We start from the raw sequence: 15,551 nt of genomic DNA on the forward strand, positions 1-15,551 counted from the left end.
CTCAGTTCTCACGTGGGGCTCACACTGTTGGTCGGCATCCACGGACTGCCCAAACTCAGTTCTCACGTGGGGCTGCTTTTTTAATGGCTCTAATCAAAGTGGATCACCTTTGGGGGCCAGCAGTTGGATGCAACTGAAGTCCTGGACCCATTAAAGGGCCTTCCATCCTGTTTCCTTTTGCAGAGCAACCTGCTCCTCACAGGTGACAAAGATCAGCTTGTGATGCTCCTGGACCAGATCAACAGCACCTTTGTCCGCTCAAACCCTAGTGTGCTCCAGGGCCTGCTCCGCATTATCCCGTACCTATCCTTTGGAGAGGTGGAGAAAATGCAGATCCTGGTGGAGCGATTCAAACCGTACTGCAACTTTGATAAGTAAGTTGCTTTGGATTCCATATAGCTAAGCGAGGGGTCCCACTAAAGCCTGAGGTAATTCTGCAAGACCAAGGATAGATCACTAAGGACCTCTTGTGTGCCATTTCTAGTCTGGAAGAGGGGCTCAGCTTAGCTGGGGAGTCAATAATTAAAACAAGTTGTGTTCAAGTAGCAGTTGGCTAGCAGAGAAGGGGACATGGGGTATGTCAAGATGGAAAGAAGTCATGTGCAGAAGCATGAAAATGCAAGTGGACACTGGATCTGGGGGACATAGAAGGTAAGAGGGAGAGCGGCAGGAGCCCCAAGGGTCTTTTCTGTCAGGTTTAAGGAGCTTAGTCCTGATCCTGTAACTGTTGAAGGTTGCTAACCAAGAGAATGACATCATCAGTTCTTGCACACTCTCAGGTTTTGCTCTTTCCTCCTAGGTATGATGAGGATCACAGTGGCGATGATAAAGTCTTCCTTGATTGCTTCTGTAAAATAGCAGCTGGCATCAAGAACAACAGCAATGGGCATCAGCTGAAGGACTTGATTCTCCAGAAGGGAATCACCCAGAATGCACTTGACTATATGAAAAAGCACATCCCCAGTGCCAAAAAGTAAGGAGTCCCTTCCTCTTTCCTCTTTCCCTCGTCTTCTTGGCATGACGCTTCATGTGTGTGTGTCCCTTTGTCCTCGGGGCTCCCTTTCCTCCTGAAAGCTTGACCATTCAGCTACTGCAGAGCTTTTGGGTTTCTAGTCAGAATTCTTAATTTCTACAGCAGCAGCTTAACTGGGTGGTCCTCAGTGATTCCTTAGGTACTCTCAGAAGGTCACATTTAAATAAGTGTAGTTTGAACCAGAATAAAAGAGAACTGGTTCGAGGTAGCCTTTGTCCCTGGCCTGCTAAAATAACCCTTGCTTTGCTTTGCAGTTTGGATGCTGACATCTGGAAAAAGTTTCTGTCTCGCCCAGCCTTGCCATTTATTTTGCGGCTTCTTCGGGGCCTGGCCATCCAGCACCCTGCCACCCAGGTGAGTCGGCAGCGTGCATGTGGAGACAGCACGTGGAATGGCTTGCCATAATGTGGGGCAATTGCATTTTCTTGCCACTCCATTTTCCTACCACCTTTTTGAAGCTCCCTTGTTAAGATTTCCTCCTCCAACTGAATGAAGTTGGGCTTCATCCTGCTTGGCCTCAGTCAGTTGAGAACTTTGCTGTAAGGAGCACTCACCCATTCAGCTTTACTGCTTACTGCTGATTGCTCCCTGCTGCTGGGCTATGGTGGCTTTTGGAGGGTCCAACTTTTGCATGCACAGATAGCCAATGGAATAATGGGTTGGTTCAGCATTAAGGAGCATGTGACATGGGATAACATGTAATTCTGCTGAGGCACAAATTTGAAATGCAGCGAGTAATGAAAATACATTCATGGACTCGTGAGTGATCCGAGTTGACTGCTGAGCATTCCCATTGTAACTTGACTTTCTAATTTTCAATTTATTATTAAGTATGTAGCAGTTATCTCCCATTACTTGTGAGGGAGAACGTGGGGATATAAACACTATGTCTCAATTTCTCAGTGAGCTCACCTGGAGAGCTTTTCCAGACTATACCTCTCTGCAATCCCTGTTTGAGAAGTGTGGTGACTTTTAACTTTTTTAAGTGCACGCATTCCTTGTTGATATTTAAGAACTCTTTTTTTCTATCCTACTTCCACCTGTTGCAGTTGTACCTCTGGTACCTCTAGGTTGAGAAAGTCCCCGTGCTTCCAAGTTAATGGGCTCAGAGGCCCCAGAGGAAGGACTCTCTGGGTGGGCCTTTATGAACATCAAGGGGCTGCTCTGTTAGGTGTCTGTACTCACAGTTCACCACTCAGACCTGCCCGATCATGTGCTGCTTCTCCCAGGACTCTTCTAGCCCCTTGCACTCTGCTGGATGTGTTATGTGTGTTATCTAGCTTGTAGTTGTCACAGTGCCCTTGGCATGATCCCCAGGTACACTTGGTAGTACATCAGGGATAGAACCAAACTCTCTTCCATCTATCTGTGTCTTTTAAAGTGTATTGTCAAAGGATCTGACTGCAACTGAATGGATGATGTGAGATGGTACCCGTTGGGCTGTACACATCTGCTAACCCTTTAAGCTCCTGGGGAGAATGCATGTCTATCAACCGGAGGCATACATCTCTCTGGTTTCTTACTTCAGGTTCTGATTGGAACGGGCTCCATCACAAACCTGCACAAACTAGAGCAGGTGTCCAGCGATGAGGGCATTGGGACCCTGGCAGAGAACCTGCTCGAGGCACTACGGGAACACCCCGATGTGAACAAGAAGATAGACGCAGCCCGCAGGGAGACCCGGGCCGAGAAGAAGCGTATGGCCATGGCAATGAGGCAGAAGGCTCTGGGCACCCTGGGCATGACGGTGAAGCTACCTCCTCCCTCCTCATACCTGCGTTCTTGTCCACACTGTTGAGGAGGTGACCATGGCATGGTCATTTGTGCCTCAGGACAGGGGGAGGATGTTCACTAGGTGTGCTGGGCACTCTGCTGGATGCTCCACCTCTAGTCTTCCTGCGAGTCCTCAGAGGCATGGCCCTGACTGTCCCTACTGACCAGTTGCTATTGAATAGAACTGGATTTTCAGTGGTAGGTTTTTCTGAAGTAGATCGCCAGACTTTTTTTCTGAGGAGCCTCTGGGTAGATTTGAACCACCAACTTTTGGATAGCAGCTGATGTCTCCCAGGGTCTCCATTATTCTTTTGCACAGGTAGAGATTCAAAGGTTAAGTGGCTTAGCAAGTTGACACCAGCAGGAACAGTGGTGACAAATCGCCATTGTGGACTTCCTGTATGCGGCACTGTGCTTACAGTGTGCTTACACTGTTCTTTACTTGCACCATTTTATTTAATCCTTCCCATGGCTGCATGAGGTTGATAAGATTACAGTCATTTTCTAGATGAAGTAACTGAGGCTGAGAGTTGCATTGAAGATATAATGAATAAGTGGTTGACAGGATTTGAACCCAGGTCTGATTGGCACGCAGGGCTGTGTGCTGTGCTTTTTTGTTATCCTACCATAGCGTAATGGTTACGAATCGGGCTGCTAACCTCAGGGTCAGCAGTTCGAAGCTACTAGCTGGTCCATGGGAGAAAGATCACAGGCTTTCTGCTCCTGTAAAGATATACAGTCTCGGAAACCCTGTCCAGGTCGCTATGAGTCGGCACCGACTCCACGGCACATAACAACAACAACAAACCATGAAGGGAGCAATTGTCCTGAAAGCCTTTTCCCAGCCAGCCCACCTGCACCAGCCATTTTTAACTCCTGTAGGAGCAGTGAATGAATCACAGTGCGACAAGTATTGGCGGCCCAAACATCATATTGCTGCCACAAAGAAAGGGGGCTTTTTTGGTGGCAAGTGTGATAAGCCAGGGTTCCAGCGGCATGGTCTCCTGCTACAGTGGTGCCGGACGGGGGGGAGGAGCAGGAGAGTAGGGCTTGGGATGAGCTCCCTGTTCCCGAGCCCCATGTGAGGGTGGGCAGGCGGCGGAAATCCCCTCTGATATACCAACCGGGTTTCTTCTCCAGACAAACGAGAAGGGCCAGGTGGTGACCAAGACAGCCCTGTTGAAGCAGATGGAAGAGCTGATCGAGGAGCCGGGCCTCACGTGCTGCATATGCAGGGAGGGCTACAAGTTCCAGGTACAGCTGCTAGGCCTGGTGTTGGCCTGAGGACATGTACCTGGCTGACTCAGCCGGGCTCTGTGTCCTCGGGGCTGTCTCCAAAACCAATGCAAGGCAGGAAGGCAAACTGACCTGAACACGAGGCTTCATTAGCAGCAGCAGCATCGTTGTCACCTTCCACTCACTGGAACTGTATGCTAGGGTCCCATGCTTTATGTAAACTGGGTAATTTTATTTTCAAACCTGTGATAAGCCCCAAGTGATGGATGGGAAAGCAGAGGTCATATGGCAGAGCCAGGATTCCAGCCCCAGCCTCTCTAGCTTCAGAACTGAGCTTTTACACCATACTGCTTCCATGCAGGGTCACTGGGTGGGGAAAAGCAGAACCGAGTCTGGGCATTCTAAAAAGGCTTCCTCAGACTAGAACAGGATGGGACTTGTGTTCTCGCAAAGGCTTAACTAGTGCCTCTTCCTCAACAGCTTGAATTTACTGCTTAGTGCCCAACTGCTTAGTTGAAGGGCTGGTACCCTGGGCCACAAGCCTGTAACCCTACAACTGGGACCTGACTGACAGGTTTTGACAAGCAAGTGACATGTGAAGAAGGCACTCTCCCCTTGATTTTCAGCAAAGAAGAAGAGAGTGCAGGTTTTGGCTCACAATTGCTGTTGCTCCATTTGCACAGCAGCCGCTTTGTTTATACCGTTCCCCACACTCCTCATTTCTCCAGGGCTGTGCCCTGCACCCTCACCTAAACACATCTCTGGGGAGCTACCGGAACTCCACAAAGCGTTGCCTAGGAAGGTGGAAACTCAGTTCTCCTCCGTTCTGCTTCACCACCTTCCGGAGTCTCTCTTGGACTTTCCCTGACCCCTCCTCCTGTCTGTGTTGTTGTCTCGGCAGCCCACCAAGGTCCTGGGTATCTATACCTTCACTAAGCGGGTCGCCTTGGAGGAGCTAGAGAATAAACCACGGAAACAGCAAGGCTACAGCACTGTTTCCCACTTCAACATTGTGCACTACGATTGTCACCTGGCTGCCGTCAGGTAGAGGCCACTCCCTTCAATCACCTGCTTAACCCCCTGCCCTCCCATCATATGTGCGTCAGCTCCTGCCTGACAGGCAGAAAGACTAGATAGAGCACACCTTAGTTCAGAGGAGCGGGTAGCTTATCCAAGGAGTGGGAGCAGTGGGCTGTCTAACCCTGAGGTTTAAACCTGTTCCTTCATCTCTGGGGAGAAGAGTGGTGGTGGTTGTTAAGTGCCGTCGAGTCGATTCCGACCCATAGCGACCCTGTATAGGGTTTCCAAGGAGCAGCTGGTGAGCTTGAACCGTCAACCTTACAGTTCAGGTGATTTTGCAGTCTGACGCATTAGCCCCCAGCATCACCCCAGGTCTCCCATGGGGAGAAGGGTATTCCTCCCTAACTCACATCACAGGAGCTCCCATTCCTGCCATATGGCTAAGGAAGCGAGCTAGCATTTCCCAGGTGACAGTGGCAGATTCTCTCAGTGGGGTCCTTAGTGCTCCCTCTCCCAGGTGCCAAGGTGCAAAATTAATTCCAGCAGTCACTTGTCATTGCTTTCCTCCCAATCCAGGTTGGCCCGTGGCCGGGAAGAGTGGGAAAGTGCTGCCCTCCAGAACGCCAACACTAAGTGCAATGGGCTCCTTCCAGTCTGGGGCCCCCACGTCCCTGAATCAGCTTTCGCCACTTGTTTGGCAAGGTGAGTGTTGAGCATTTTGCCTGATGAAAAGAGGGGCATCCCAGGAGGTTGGGGGAAAGATCAGCTGTCGGCCCATCATTCACCCATGGTGAAACCATTCCCTATCCCCTTCTTTGGGAATCTGTGTCTCTGCCTGTTGACTGAGGAACTGACCAGCAGAAGGGATGAGACCTACCGAAGCAGTGGCTTGATGGGGCCGCCCTCAGTTTCTGGTGCTCCATGTAAAATCTCTGGTTATGTGTTCTTTCTTCTCCTCTGTGGATATTGGGAAGTGTAAGACACAGGACCTGACTTGGCCACTGGGACCAAAAATTTCCAGAATTCACTTCTGCACTATGTAGCTCTGAGGTTTAAATAATGACAGCGGCTTAGTGGTATCGAGAATTGAGCTCCTTCTAAGACCTTCTTGGTCCTGAAGATCCAGATTAGATTAGCTGAAGCTTCTTTGAGGTCCTCATCCCTTGCTGGTGTTCCAGTCAGGAGGTGCCCCACTTCAAGTTCTGCTTTCAAACTCGGATGAAAAGCTACAAATCATAAACAAGTGCTTGGCATAGTGGAATTGATGAAAGTAATATTAGACAACATATTTGAATGCTGACCATCTGCTATTATTGCACACTTTCTATGGATGAAGGAATTGAGACACAGAGAGGTTGAGTAACCTAGGTCACACAGTTAATAAGCGACAGAGCCAGGTAGATGAAAAGGTAGACTGACAGAAAAGAAACTTACTTGGCAGTTGCAGAGATGATTCTTATGGATAGATCACCATGCCTGTCAGATTGGGTAAACTCTACATAATCTTTTTCCAAAATGTACTTTCAAATGAGGCCTCTTCCCTCCATCATTAAATGGGCTCCCCCAAAATGGTGAGTTCTCATCAAAACTTGGACTGACAGCAGAGAGACCCAGGCCGTCCTGTTGCATCTGCATGGTTCACTCCTTCCCCTTCCCCACCCTGTGTCCTGCTGTGACCTGTGTAGCCCCAGGCAGAAGGGGCCAGAGTAAGCTCTCTGCCTTCCACAGGGTTGCCCCCACAGAATGCCTTCCATTTCTCCTACCTCAGCGCTTGTTCTGCTTCGTCCTAGACACAACACTTACCTCCAGGAATGTACGGGCCAACGAGAACCCACATACCAGCTCAACATCCATGACATCAAACTACTCTTCCTGCGTTTCGCCATGGAGCAGTCCTTCAGCGTGGACACCGGCGGGGGTGGCCGGGAGAGCAATATCCACTTGATCCCATACATCATTCACACTGTGCTTTACGTCCTGAACACGTCAGTATCCCAGGGGCAGCCTCCCAGCAGCCCTCTGTCCAGTACGGTCTTCAGCTTTTCCCTGTCCTCCCTGGCGGGCAGCACCAAGCTTAGGTCACATGGGAGAATGCAGGAAGGGTGCCTCCCATTTCAGAACTGTCTGATCTCCCACCCTGGGCTCTTGGACTGACCTTCAGCCCAGGAGGAGCAGACAGGAAAGCCAGGCTACGCAAGCTTCTGCTCGGCTCCCTTAGATGTGGGAGGCCATGGGCTGGAGCCACCCCACATGAGTTGTTACAGGTGACTGCTTTCTACCAGGAGAATGCAGTAGAACTGAGAATAATCGGGAAACTGGATAGGTTGTCCCTGCCTCTGCCCAGAGAGGAATGGCTCTGTCTTGTGTGAGGGGAAAGGGAGTGATGAAGACCACCTGTGAAAGTTAACACAGACGCAAGATAGCTGGGAAAATGTAGATTAGGATTTTTGTTAGTATGTACGTTGTGGAATGTTGTTGTTGTTAGGTGCCCCTGAGTCAGTTCTGACCCATAGCGACCCTGTATAGGGTTTCCAAGGAGAGACTGAACCACTGATCTTGCAGTTTAAATGGCTTTCTAGTCTGGCCCATTAACCCACCGTGCGCACCACACCAGGAGTGCACGTTGTGGAATAGCTAGGGTGATATGTCTAAGCGTTATTTTAAAGCTGCATCTGGAAGGTTAGAGAGTAAGAACCCAAACCCCAAACTCATTGACCTTTCGGTTAGCAGTCCAGTATTTAACCATAGCTCCCCCGGAACTCCAGGGTACAGAATAGTCTGAAAATTCCAGCCCAGATTTGTAAAACAAACGGAAAGATTGGCTGTACAGTGGACCGTTGAACAACACGGACGGGCTTGAAGTGTGCAGGCCCACGTGTATGTGGAGAGGATTCACGTCTCACGGCATTGTCACTCGACACCCACAATGCTAGGGCTCATGGCAGCAGTGACAGGATGAAAAGACCCTTGTGTGAGTGGGCAGGGTTTGTTCTCTGGAATTCTGACTGCAAGAAGTCAGCCCTGTAACCCTAGAGTTCATTGGAGTGGTTTCTTACTTAGAGGCCCCATCTCCTAGCAAAAGTCTTCAAAGTCTGTTGGGCAGAGAATAGGCAGGTTGTTGGCAGCTGTGTGCAGTACACATGGGGCAGCTGCAGCTCAGTTTAGGCAACAGAACAATCTGTCTCTTGTCTGCTCCTCTTCTTCAACAGTTATCTTTACCCCTCCCCACTGCCTTATGAGGGAAGACTGACCTGGAAACCTTGTGCATTATTGAGAAAACGTGCAGGCAGGTCTTCCTCTGAGTACATTACATCATCTGCTAACCACTCAGGCTGACAACAGAGACCTTCCCACTTACCCATACCGCTTCAGCCCGAGCCAGCGCTAATTACCAGTGTGCTGGTGGCCTTAGACAGGGCCCTTGGTTTGTGCTGAGACATGTCCCTTCTTAGTAAGGATGGCAGAGTGGGCTGCTCCCTTCTCCAGGAGAAAAGCAGCCCCAGTGAGGCAGCATGACTGTCCAGAGGACTCGAGCTGGTGACTCCAGGTGTCACCATGTTTCGCAGATGCCAGACTCTGTGGGAGAGAATTGGATTGGTTCTCCTGGTCAGTGCACAGTGTTGTACACAGTGTTGGAGAGGCGGGCCTGGAAGCTGCACGGGGGCCCTGCCTCCCCAGCCAGCTGCTTCACATTGGGCTCCATAGTGAGGAGGGCAACTGCTTTTGTGGGCCATCACTGCCAAGGCGAGGGTAGCACCATAGTTGCTGTGAGCCAGAGCCGAGCCTGGGCCTGCATTTGTGGACTTGCTAGCTCCAGTGGCAAGCGTGGCAGCATCAAGTCATCTACTTCTGTCTGTCCCTTTCACACCCCTTCTGCAAGGTGCACTAGACCCTCCTGCTTGCCCACAGTCCAGTGTCTGTGGCAGTACCATCTGTAGACCTAGTGACTTGGGTGTAGGCAGCCAAGCCTAGCATTATCTGCCATAGAGTTAGGGTACCGCACCAAGCACTGTGGCATGAGAGCACATCAGGTAGTCAGAGATGCCAGGACAGGAAGCACTCAAGTGATCTTGAGTGCCAATTCAGTGACCACATGCCAAGGTTTACAGCAGACAGGCTCTGGAGCCCAGCTGCCTGAGTTCAGTTCTTTCTCTTCTCATTTCGGTGACGTAGGTGACTACTGACCTCCTCTGACTTTGGCTTCCTCTTTTGTGAAGTTGGGGTGTTGAGAGTACCTGTCTCCCAGGTTTATTGTGAGGATGAAATGCAATGAGCTGTGGGGAAGCGTTAGAGTGGTGCCTGGCACTGCCGTGGGCTGCGGGCATCCTCACTGCTGCGTTTGAGAGATGGGAATAAGCAGTAGTCCTTGCCTGGAAGAAACTGTGTCATGAGGGAGAGAGGACACAAACACAAAACAACACAGTCCAAACTCGAGAGCCTGTGAGAGGCACTGAGATATAAAGGTAGTGCAGACAACCTACCTAGAAATAGGAGAAGTCAGACTGAGCTTAGAGCCAGGGAACTGGACTTCATGTTTCCACTCCATCCCTCTCTCGCTTGGTGACTCTGGGTTTCAGATACTGTGGTAAGGTGGAGCAAACCCTAACTGCCCAGTGTGGCTAGGACCTTTATACTAGAGTGAACGTGCCTAGTCCAGGAGCAGTAGTTGTTGGGAGTTGTATGAGAGCTGAGATGGGGGTGGAGGAAGGAGAGCAAGGAAGACACCACGACCAAAGTAGTGAAGGGAAGAAGTTCATGAATTGCTGGAAAGGAAGGAGGTGGAAGGAGTACTTGGGAGTGGAGGCTGGTACGTGCTTTAGTAATCCAGGTGTTCAAAAAACTTACCAACAGAAGACGACAAATTAGCAAATTCTCTCTCTTGCTGCTGGTGCCCTGCTTTTACCCAGGTTTCACTGGTGCCTTTTTGTTCTAGAACCCGAGCAACTTCCCGAGAGGAGAAGAACCTCCAAGGATTTCTGGAGCAGCCCAAGGAGAAATGGGTGGAGAGTGCCTTTGAAGTGGATGGGCCCCACTATTTCACAGTCCTGGCCCTCCACATCCTGCCCCCTGAGAAGTGGAAAGCCACACGTGTAGAAATCCTGCGGCGGCTGCTAGTGACCTCTCAGGCCCGGGCAGTGGCTCCAGGGGGAGCCACCAGGTCAGTACTTGCTTCAGGGAGCTGTTCCCTGAGCTGTCTGTTGCCTAGAGTCTATTCCAGTGCGCTTACAAGTGGCCTAGCTGTGTACATCTGCTAAGTGAAGAAATGCTTACTTGACTTCTCCGAACTGAACACTGCCCCTTCTCAGTCTGTCACACCAGAGTTGGCGCTCATTGGGGTTGTGTATCAGCCATGGGAAGGTAGGGCCAGGCCTACTTGCTGGAGGAGATTTCAGAGAGGAAGCCAGCCAGGCACAGGGCAGTTCTACTAAGGAGGAGAATTAGAGTTGGGGGCCTGAGACAGACGACCAGGATTTCAGCATCTTGCTGGGCTTGACATAACTAGGAAAGATTTGGCATAGTCGAGGTTGGGTATTTTTTCCTTTAAAAAATTTTTTTGTTACCCCAGCTAAAAGCTCATTGGTGTCCCTCATTGGGTACATTTCTGTGCTGTCTGTCCCATGAGCATGAGCCTTTGTACCTCCAGACCCATTTCTCTTAGTCATGTTGACACACCTCAAAGAAGGAATAGCATTTCAGAAAGGATGTGGTCTTTGTTTAATGACCTTGTGCTGTGATTTGGATCCAAAGGGAAGTGTCTTGAGAGAAACAACTGCAGTCAAAAACCGTTCAGAGCCTATGTGGCTACCCATACATCTACCTGTAGGCTGAACAGGTGTAGGAGGGAGAAGAGTGGGTTTCAAAGTTGAAAAAAGCCATGTCCCCACTGATTGGGCCTGTGCTCCATGGGCACCACGATGATAGTGGCCTGACCCTCCTGCCCAGGAGACACAGTAAGGAATGGGTTTGCCACTGAAGTGAAACCTGCTTCTGGTTCATTTTTGGAGGATCTGTCCTTTGATTCTTCAACCCGCCAGATCCTTGAGCCTGTGATCAGAGGAAACGAAACATTTCTGTGTTTAAAGGCCAATAAGGGAGCTAGAGGAGGACTCTTAGGCCCATGATAATGTGCCTGAATTGGTGCACCTGGTATATTTCCCTTTATCAGCTCAGCATCAAACATTGCTTGATCTGTATCCCCTAACTCCCCTAGAGGAACTCTACTGCAGCCAGGACCAGCTAGTGTACGGGGGCAGCTAGACTTGTTAGATTTTCACCTGCCCTTATTCCAAATATAACTGCCCAGCCTTTCCCAGGAGTCCAAAGCATTGCTAGTTAGCTAGCTACTGGAGATCACAGTTTAGATAGTGAGTAGCTCCTATGCCAGACTTGGCCTGTACCCATAGTAAAGGAAGTAGCTATGTATTGGGCACAGGCAGGTGTGAAATCTTAATCCACAGGAGCTGTTGGGCTTTCAGTTAGGAGATGAGAGGTCATTACTGTCCCAGGCAGTTAAGAACAAGCCAATTGGGTCACAGCTTAATTGGAAGCCCAGTGTTCATGCATTGCCATTTTCTTAATAACAACTTAGTCACCTTTACTAATTAGCCTTAAATAATTAAGTTGGGTAGGGTCACTTAAGATTTCTGCTTACTAAAGCCAAATGGTCCCAGAGAAGGACCAAACCTGGTGGTGGTCTGCACGGGGATGTGAGTGCAGTGCTCCTGAAACAGACCAGAGGTGCTGAGGGTGAGAGTGATGCTGGGACGTACTCCCAGGAGGCAGAATGACCAGAAGGACCTATAGGAAGGGTCATCTTGGTGGCTGGGGCAGTGTCTCTGGCATCTGACTTCATCTTTGTTGTTGTTGAGTGCCATTGAGTTGGTTCTGACTCCTAACAACCCTATATAGGGTTTCCAAAAAGCAGCTGTGGGTTTGAATCACTGCCTTGCCATTCAAAGCAACCTTGTGGTCCAGTGCTGTACCCTAGAGCACCACACCAGGACTTTATCCTAAGTCCTGTGGGAGGAAGACTGTAGCCGGCAGATGCAAATGTAGTTCTAGGAATTAGTAGAAGAGAAATTGACCTGTTTTGCATTTAGAAAGAAAGCTCCTATGCCAAGACGTCTTATTTAAGCCTGGGACTTCTTTAGGCTTAAATCTTACTTGTTATCTGCACACATTCAGAGAAATCGATTCTCATCCTCATCCACAGGGCTTACTTTCAGGGATTTTCACTGTAGGCTGCCCCATCCTTCTGTGTGGTAGGCAGGGGAGAAAGTGGTGCTTTGGGGGACATAGGGGTAGAGGGAAGGTCCATGGAGTGTAGTTTAGCAAACAATTTTATTATTTTACATGACTTTTGTTAGTTAAACATTTCCCTAATACTCAGTAGGTAGCTTGTCTGCCCCATGCTAGACACAAGTCCTTCACATGAGGTCCATACAGCATAGTTTCAGCTTCTATCATCAGTCGTCCCTTTGTGTACCCTTCCTTAGGGTTCTTACTGTATATTCAGTCCTTTCTGTCTTGGGGTGTATTTTCATCTCTTGTCCATGACAGTGTTCATCTACTCTTCATTTACTCATTGTAGATGTTAAGGCAGTTTTTAAACAAATCGTCTCATAGATCTTAATGGTAGAATTTACAGGCATACTTTTCACAAGGTGCAAAGGGAGGTTGAGCTTTTTGTATTTTCTGATGGCTCTACCTGGTGGAAACCATTCCTCAGACCAAGAGTGTCTGCTGAGAAAGCAGTGGATGTTTGCAGAGACAGAGCATCCTGAGCTTAATCACTGGATTAACCAGAGACAGACGGTACTGGTTAGAAACAGAAAGGTGTGGTGAACGGCTCTGGGATTATCTCAGGATTTAGGAGGTGTCGGGTGGTAACAAACTCCATCCTAGATGGTACTATTGCTCAACACCAATTTTCCACCAGCTTGCTGTATTTTGACACAACGTGTGTCTGACAAATTAATGTTTGGTTGCTTTAGGTCTGCTGAGTGTTGTAGAAATTCTCCCAGTGGGAAGGTAAAGACTGACATAGAGCCTTGTGTCCTACTTTATTCATCATCAAGTCCAAAATCACAAGGCAAACACAGGATTCCTTTGCATTTCCTCAAGGCAGTGGCCTGTTGATTGCCATGTGCAACTTTTGTCTCCCTCTCCCCTTCTGTGTTACCCTGCACTGCAGGTGAATGCTGCATGGGTCACTTTGGTAGTGAACTCACCTCTGGGTCTCCGGGCTCAAACCTTCTCACTAGGGCTGTATGAGACATAGATGCCCGGGAGTCTTCCCTTGAAACCGAGCCTACTTGGCTCTGTCCAGGTCTTCATGGAAATGGAATTTGATTTTATTTTCCAGGTTGACAGATAAGGCAGTGAAGGACTACTCTGCTTACCGTTCTTCCCTTTTGTTCTGGGCCCTAGTCGATCTCATTTACAACATGTTTAAGGTAAGGAAGCCCGTCTCATCTGTGGCGTGGGCTCTGCCTATTGATTTTCATAAGACCTCATGGATTCTGGGGATCTTGTTACAATGTAAATTCTGAGCCAATGTATCTGGGATGCAAAGACAACTTCTCTGCAAGGGGTTGAGCCTATTTCTGTCTCCTGTTGGTTCTTGTAGAAGGTGCCTACCAGTAACACAGAGGGAGGCTGGTCCTGCTCTCTAGCTGAATACATCCGCCACAATGACATGCCCATCTCTGAAGCTGCCGACCGAGCTCTGAAAACCTTCCAGGAGGAGTTCATGCCAGTGGAGACCTTCTCAGAGTTCCTAGACGCGGCTGGTCAGTGTCATGCTTGTCTCTGTTAGTGAGCCCATGCCTGCCTTAGCGGGACAGGCCATGTCTTCTCGCTCCACTTCTCGGGAGAAACACAGGCGAGACCCAGCCTGTCTGCTGCTACTGCAAGCATGGGAAAGCCATAAACCACAAGAGCACTAATATGTTTTGAGTACTTAACGCACCCTAGCCCTGGCGCTGCCTGTTGTCATATGTTTTCTCAGCTAGTCCTAAAGCCAGCCCTACAGTAGGTAAGAACTCTGATTAGCCACCTTTTGTAGACGGGGTAACGGAGCCTTCAAAGTTGCCAAGGGGACACAGCCAGAAAATGACAGAGCACTTTTTTTGACTTCTCACTTTTTATAGCAGTTCAGAGATGAACAGGGGAATGAGAATGCAGTCTTTCTGCCCACCTGTCTTCCTCCTGCCTCTTCCTCTTGGTGGGGGTCGAGACCTCTTAGGTCACAGCGGTCCTCAGCTGACTCTTAAAAATAGCTGTGAATATCAAAACCGAGCTGAGAGCGTCTCTGTACGTGTAGGGCTAGGATAACAGTTGGAGCTGTTGTCATGTGATCACTGTAGACAGTTCCTCATCCCCCAGCGAGTAAAAAGCATGCATTGTTCTCTCCTGTGTACAGAGTCTTTAGACAACAAATTGGTCACCCTTAATTAAAACACATTAGAATTTATTTGGATTTCATAATCAAGCATCAAGTAACAGCCGAGGGAGGTGATTCGGGCCTGTTCATGGAAAAATACATCCAGAAATAAAACCCCCATGTCCTTTCCATTTGTGGGTGCTGTTTCATTATAACCCTCCATCAGTGCCCTTCTCACAAAGCTCCAGCTCCCCAGAGCTGAAGCAGAGTAACCAAGACTACCGCTCTTGTTAGCTCATCTCCCTGTTGGAGTTTTTTCTGGTGTTCATTGTGGGCATTTTGTAAAGTGTAGAGAAGCAAGGAGAGAAAAGCCATCCCTGAGCCCACCCTCAAGAGAAAGCTTCCATCAGCATTGCTTTGTCCATCTCCTCGTCCTCTGGGAACCAGACCCACTTAAGGTCTAGGGCAAATGCCTCTTGTCTCCCAACTCAGCACCAACTGACGGATAGTCTAGAATGTCCAGGACCTCCATTTGGCCACTGTGCATTGGCATGGGCCTTGATTAGCCTGGTGCTTACCCTGCTACTTGGGAAGTCAGGGTGACACTGCTTACCTGAGCTGCTTAGTTAGCGTCATTAGCTCTTTACCACCCCCACATGTATCTTTTCAGCCTAGACATTCAGCCCTGATGGAGAGCAGGTGGGCTGTCTTATTGTCTCTGTGTCCTCAATGGCTGGTGTTGTGTTCTCACCAGGGGTGTGGTGAGTGTCTGAAGGAAGACTGTCAACAGGAATGTCAGGTTAGAACTAGTGAGAGGGGGAGGAGGGGGTGGGGGAAGGAAGGGGTTCTCCTGGGTTGTCAGGGCTTGGTCTCAGCCCTGGAGCTGGGGCCAGTGCCCTCATGTCACAGGGGAGGGGAGAGCACGAGCCCATGTGGCAAGGAGCCCCTGGGCCTATCCACTCCTGGGCCAGGGTTTTACAGCATGACTTTATTACTTTGTTTAAATGGTTAGAAAAATTTTAACACCAGACACACCCTGTTCAAATGCAATGACAAAAACACCAAAAGCCAACAAGAGCTGATGGCTGCCGATCCCCCCCCCCC

General features: G+C 49.4%; 1 protein-coding gene across 1 annotated transcript in view; it reads left to right on the forward strand.

Moving 5' to 3' along the window:
* Positions 1 to 15,551, forward strand: part of UBR4 (ubiquitin protein ligase E3 component n-recognin 4) — a 160,014-nt gene that overhangs the window by 141,966 nt on the left and 2,497 nt on the right. Inside the window, exons 95-105 of the mRNA XM_006866329.1 lie at positions 184 to 374; positions 800 to 973; positions 1,288 to 1,387; positions 2,562 to 2,780; positions 3,947 to 4,060; positions 4,944 to 5,086; positions 5,639 to 5,764; positions 6,853 to 7,047; positions 9,996 to 10,220; positions 13,428 to 13,518; positions 13,692 to 13,854. Of these exons, the coding sequence (XP_006866391.1) occupies positions 184 to 374; positions 800 to 973; positions 1,288 to 1,387; positions 2,562 to 2,780; positions 3,947 to 4,060; positions 4,944 to 5,086; positions 5,639 to 5,764; positions 6,853 to 7,047; positions 9,996 to 10,220; positions 13,428 to 13,518; positions 13,692 to 13,854 (1,741 nt within the window). The remainder of the gene's footprint in view (positions 1 to 183; positions 375 to 799; positions 974 to 1,287; positions 1,388 to 2,561; positions 2,781 to 3,946; positions 4,061 to 4,943; positions 5,087 to 5,638; positions 5,765 to 6,852; positions 7,048 to 9,995; positions 10,221 to 13,427; positions 13,519 to 13,691; positions 13,855 to 15,551) is intronic.

This window comes from Chrysochloris asiatica, unplaced genomic scaffold (genome assembly GCF_000296735.1).
Source record: "Chrysochloris asiatica unplaced genomic scaffold, ChrAsi1.0 scaffold00090, whole genome shotgun sequence".
NCBI classification, from domain to species: Eukaryota; Metazoa; Chordata; class Mammalia; order Afrosoricida; family Chrysochloridae; genus Chrysochloris; species Chrysochloris asiatica.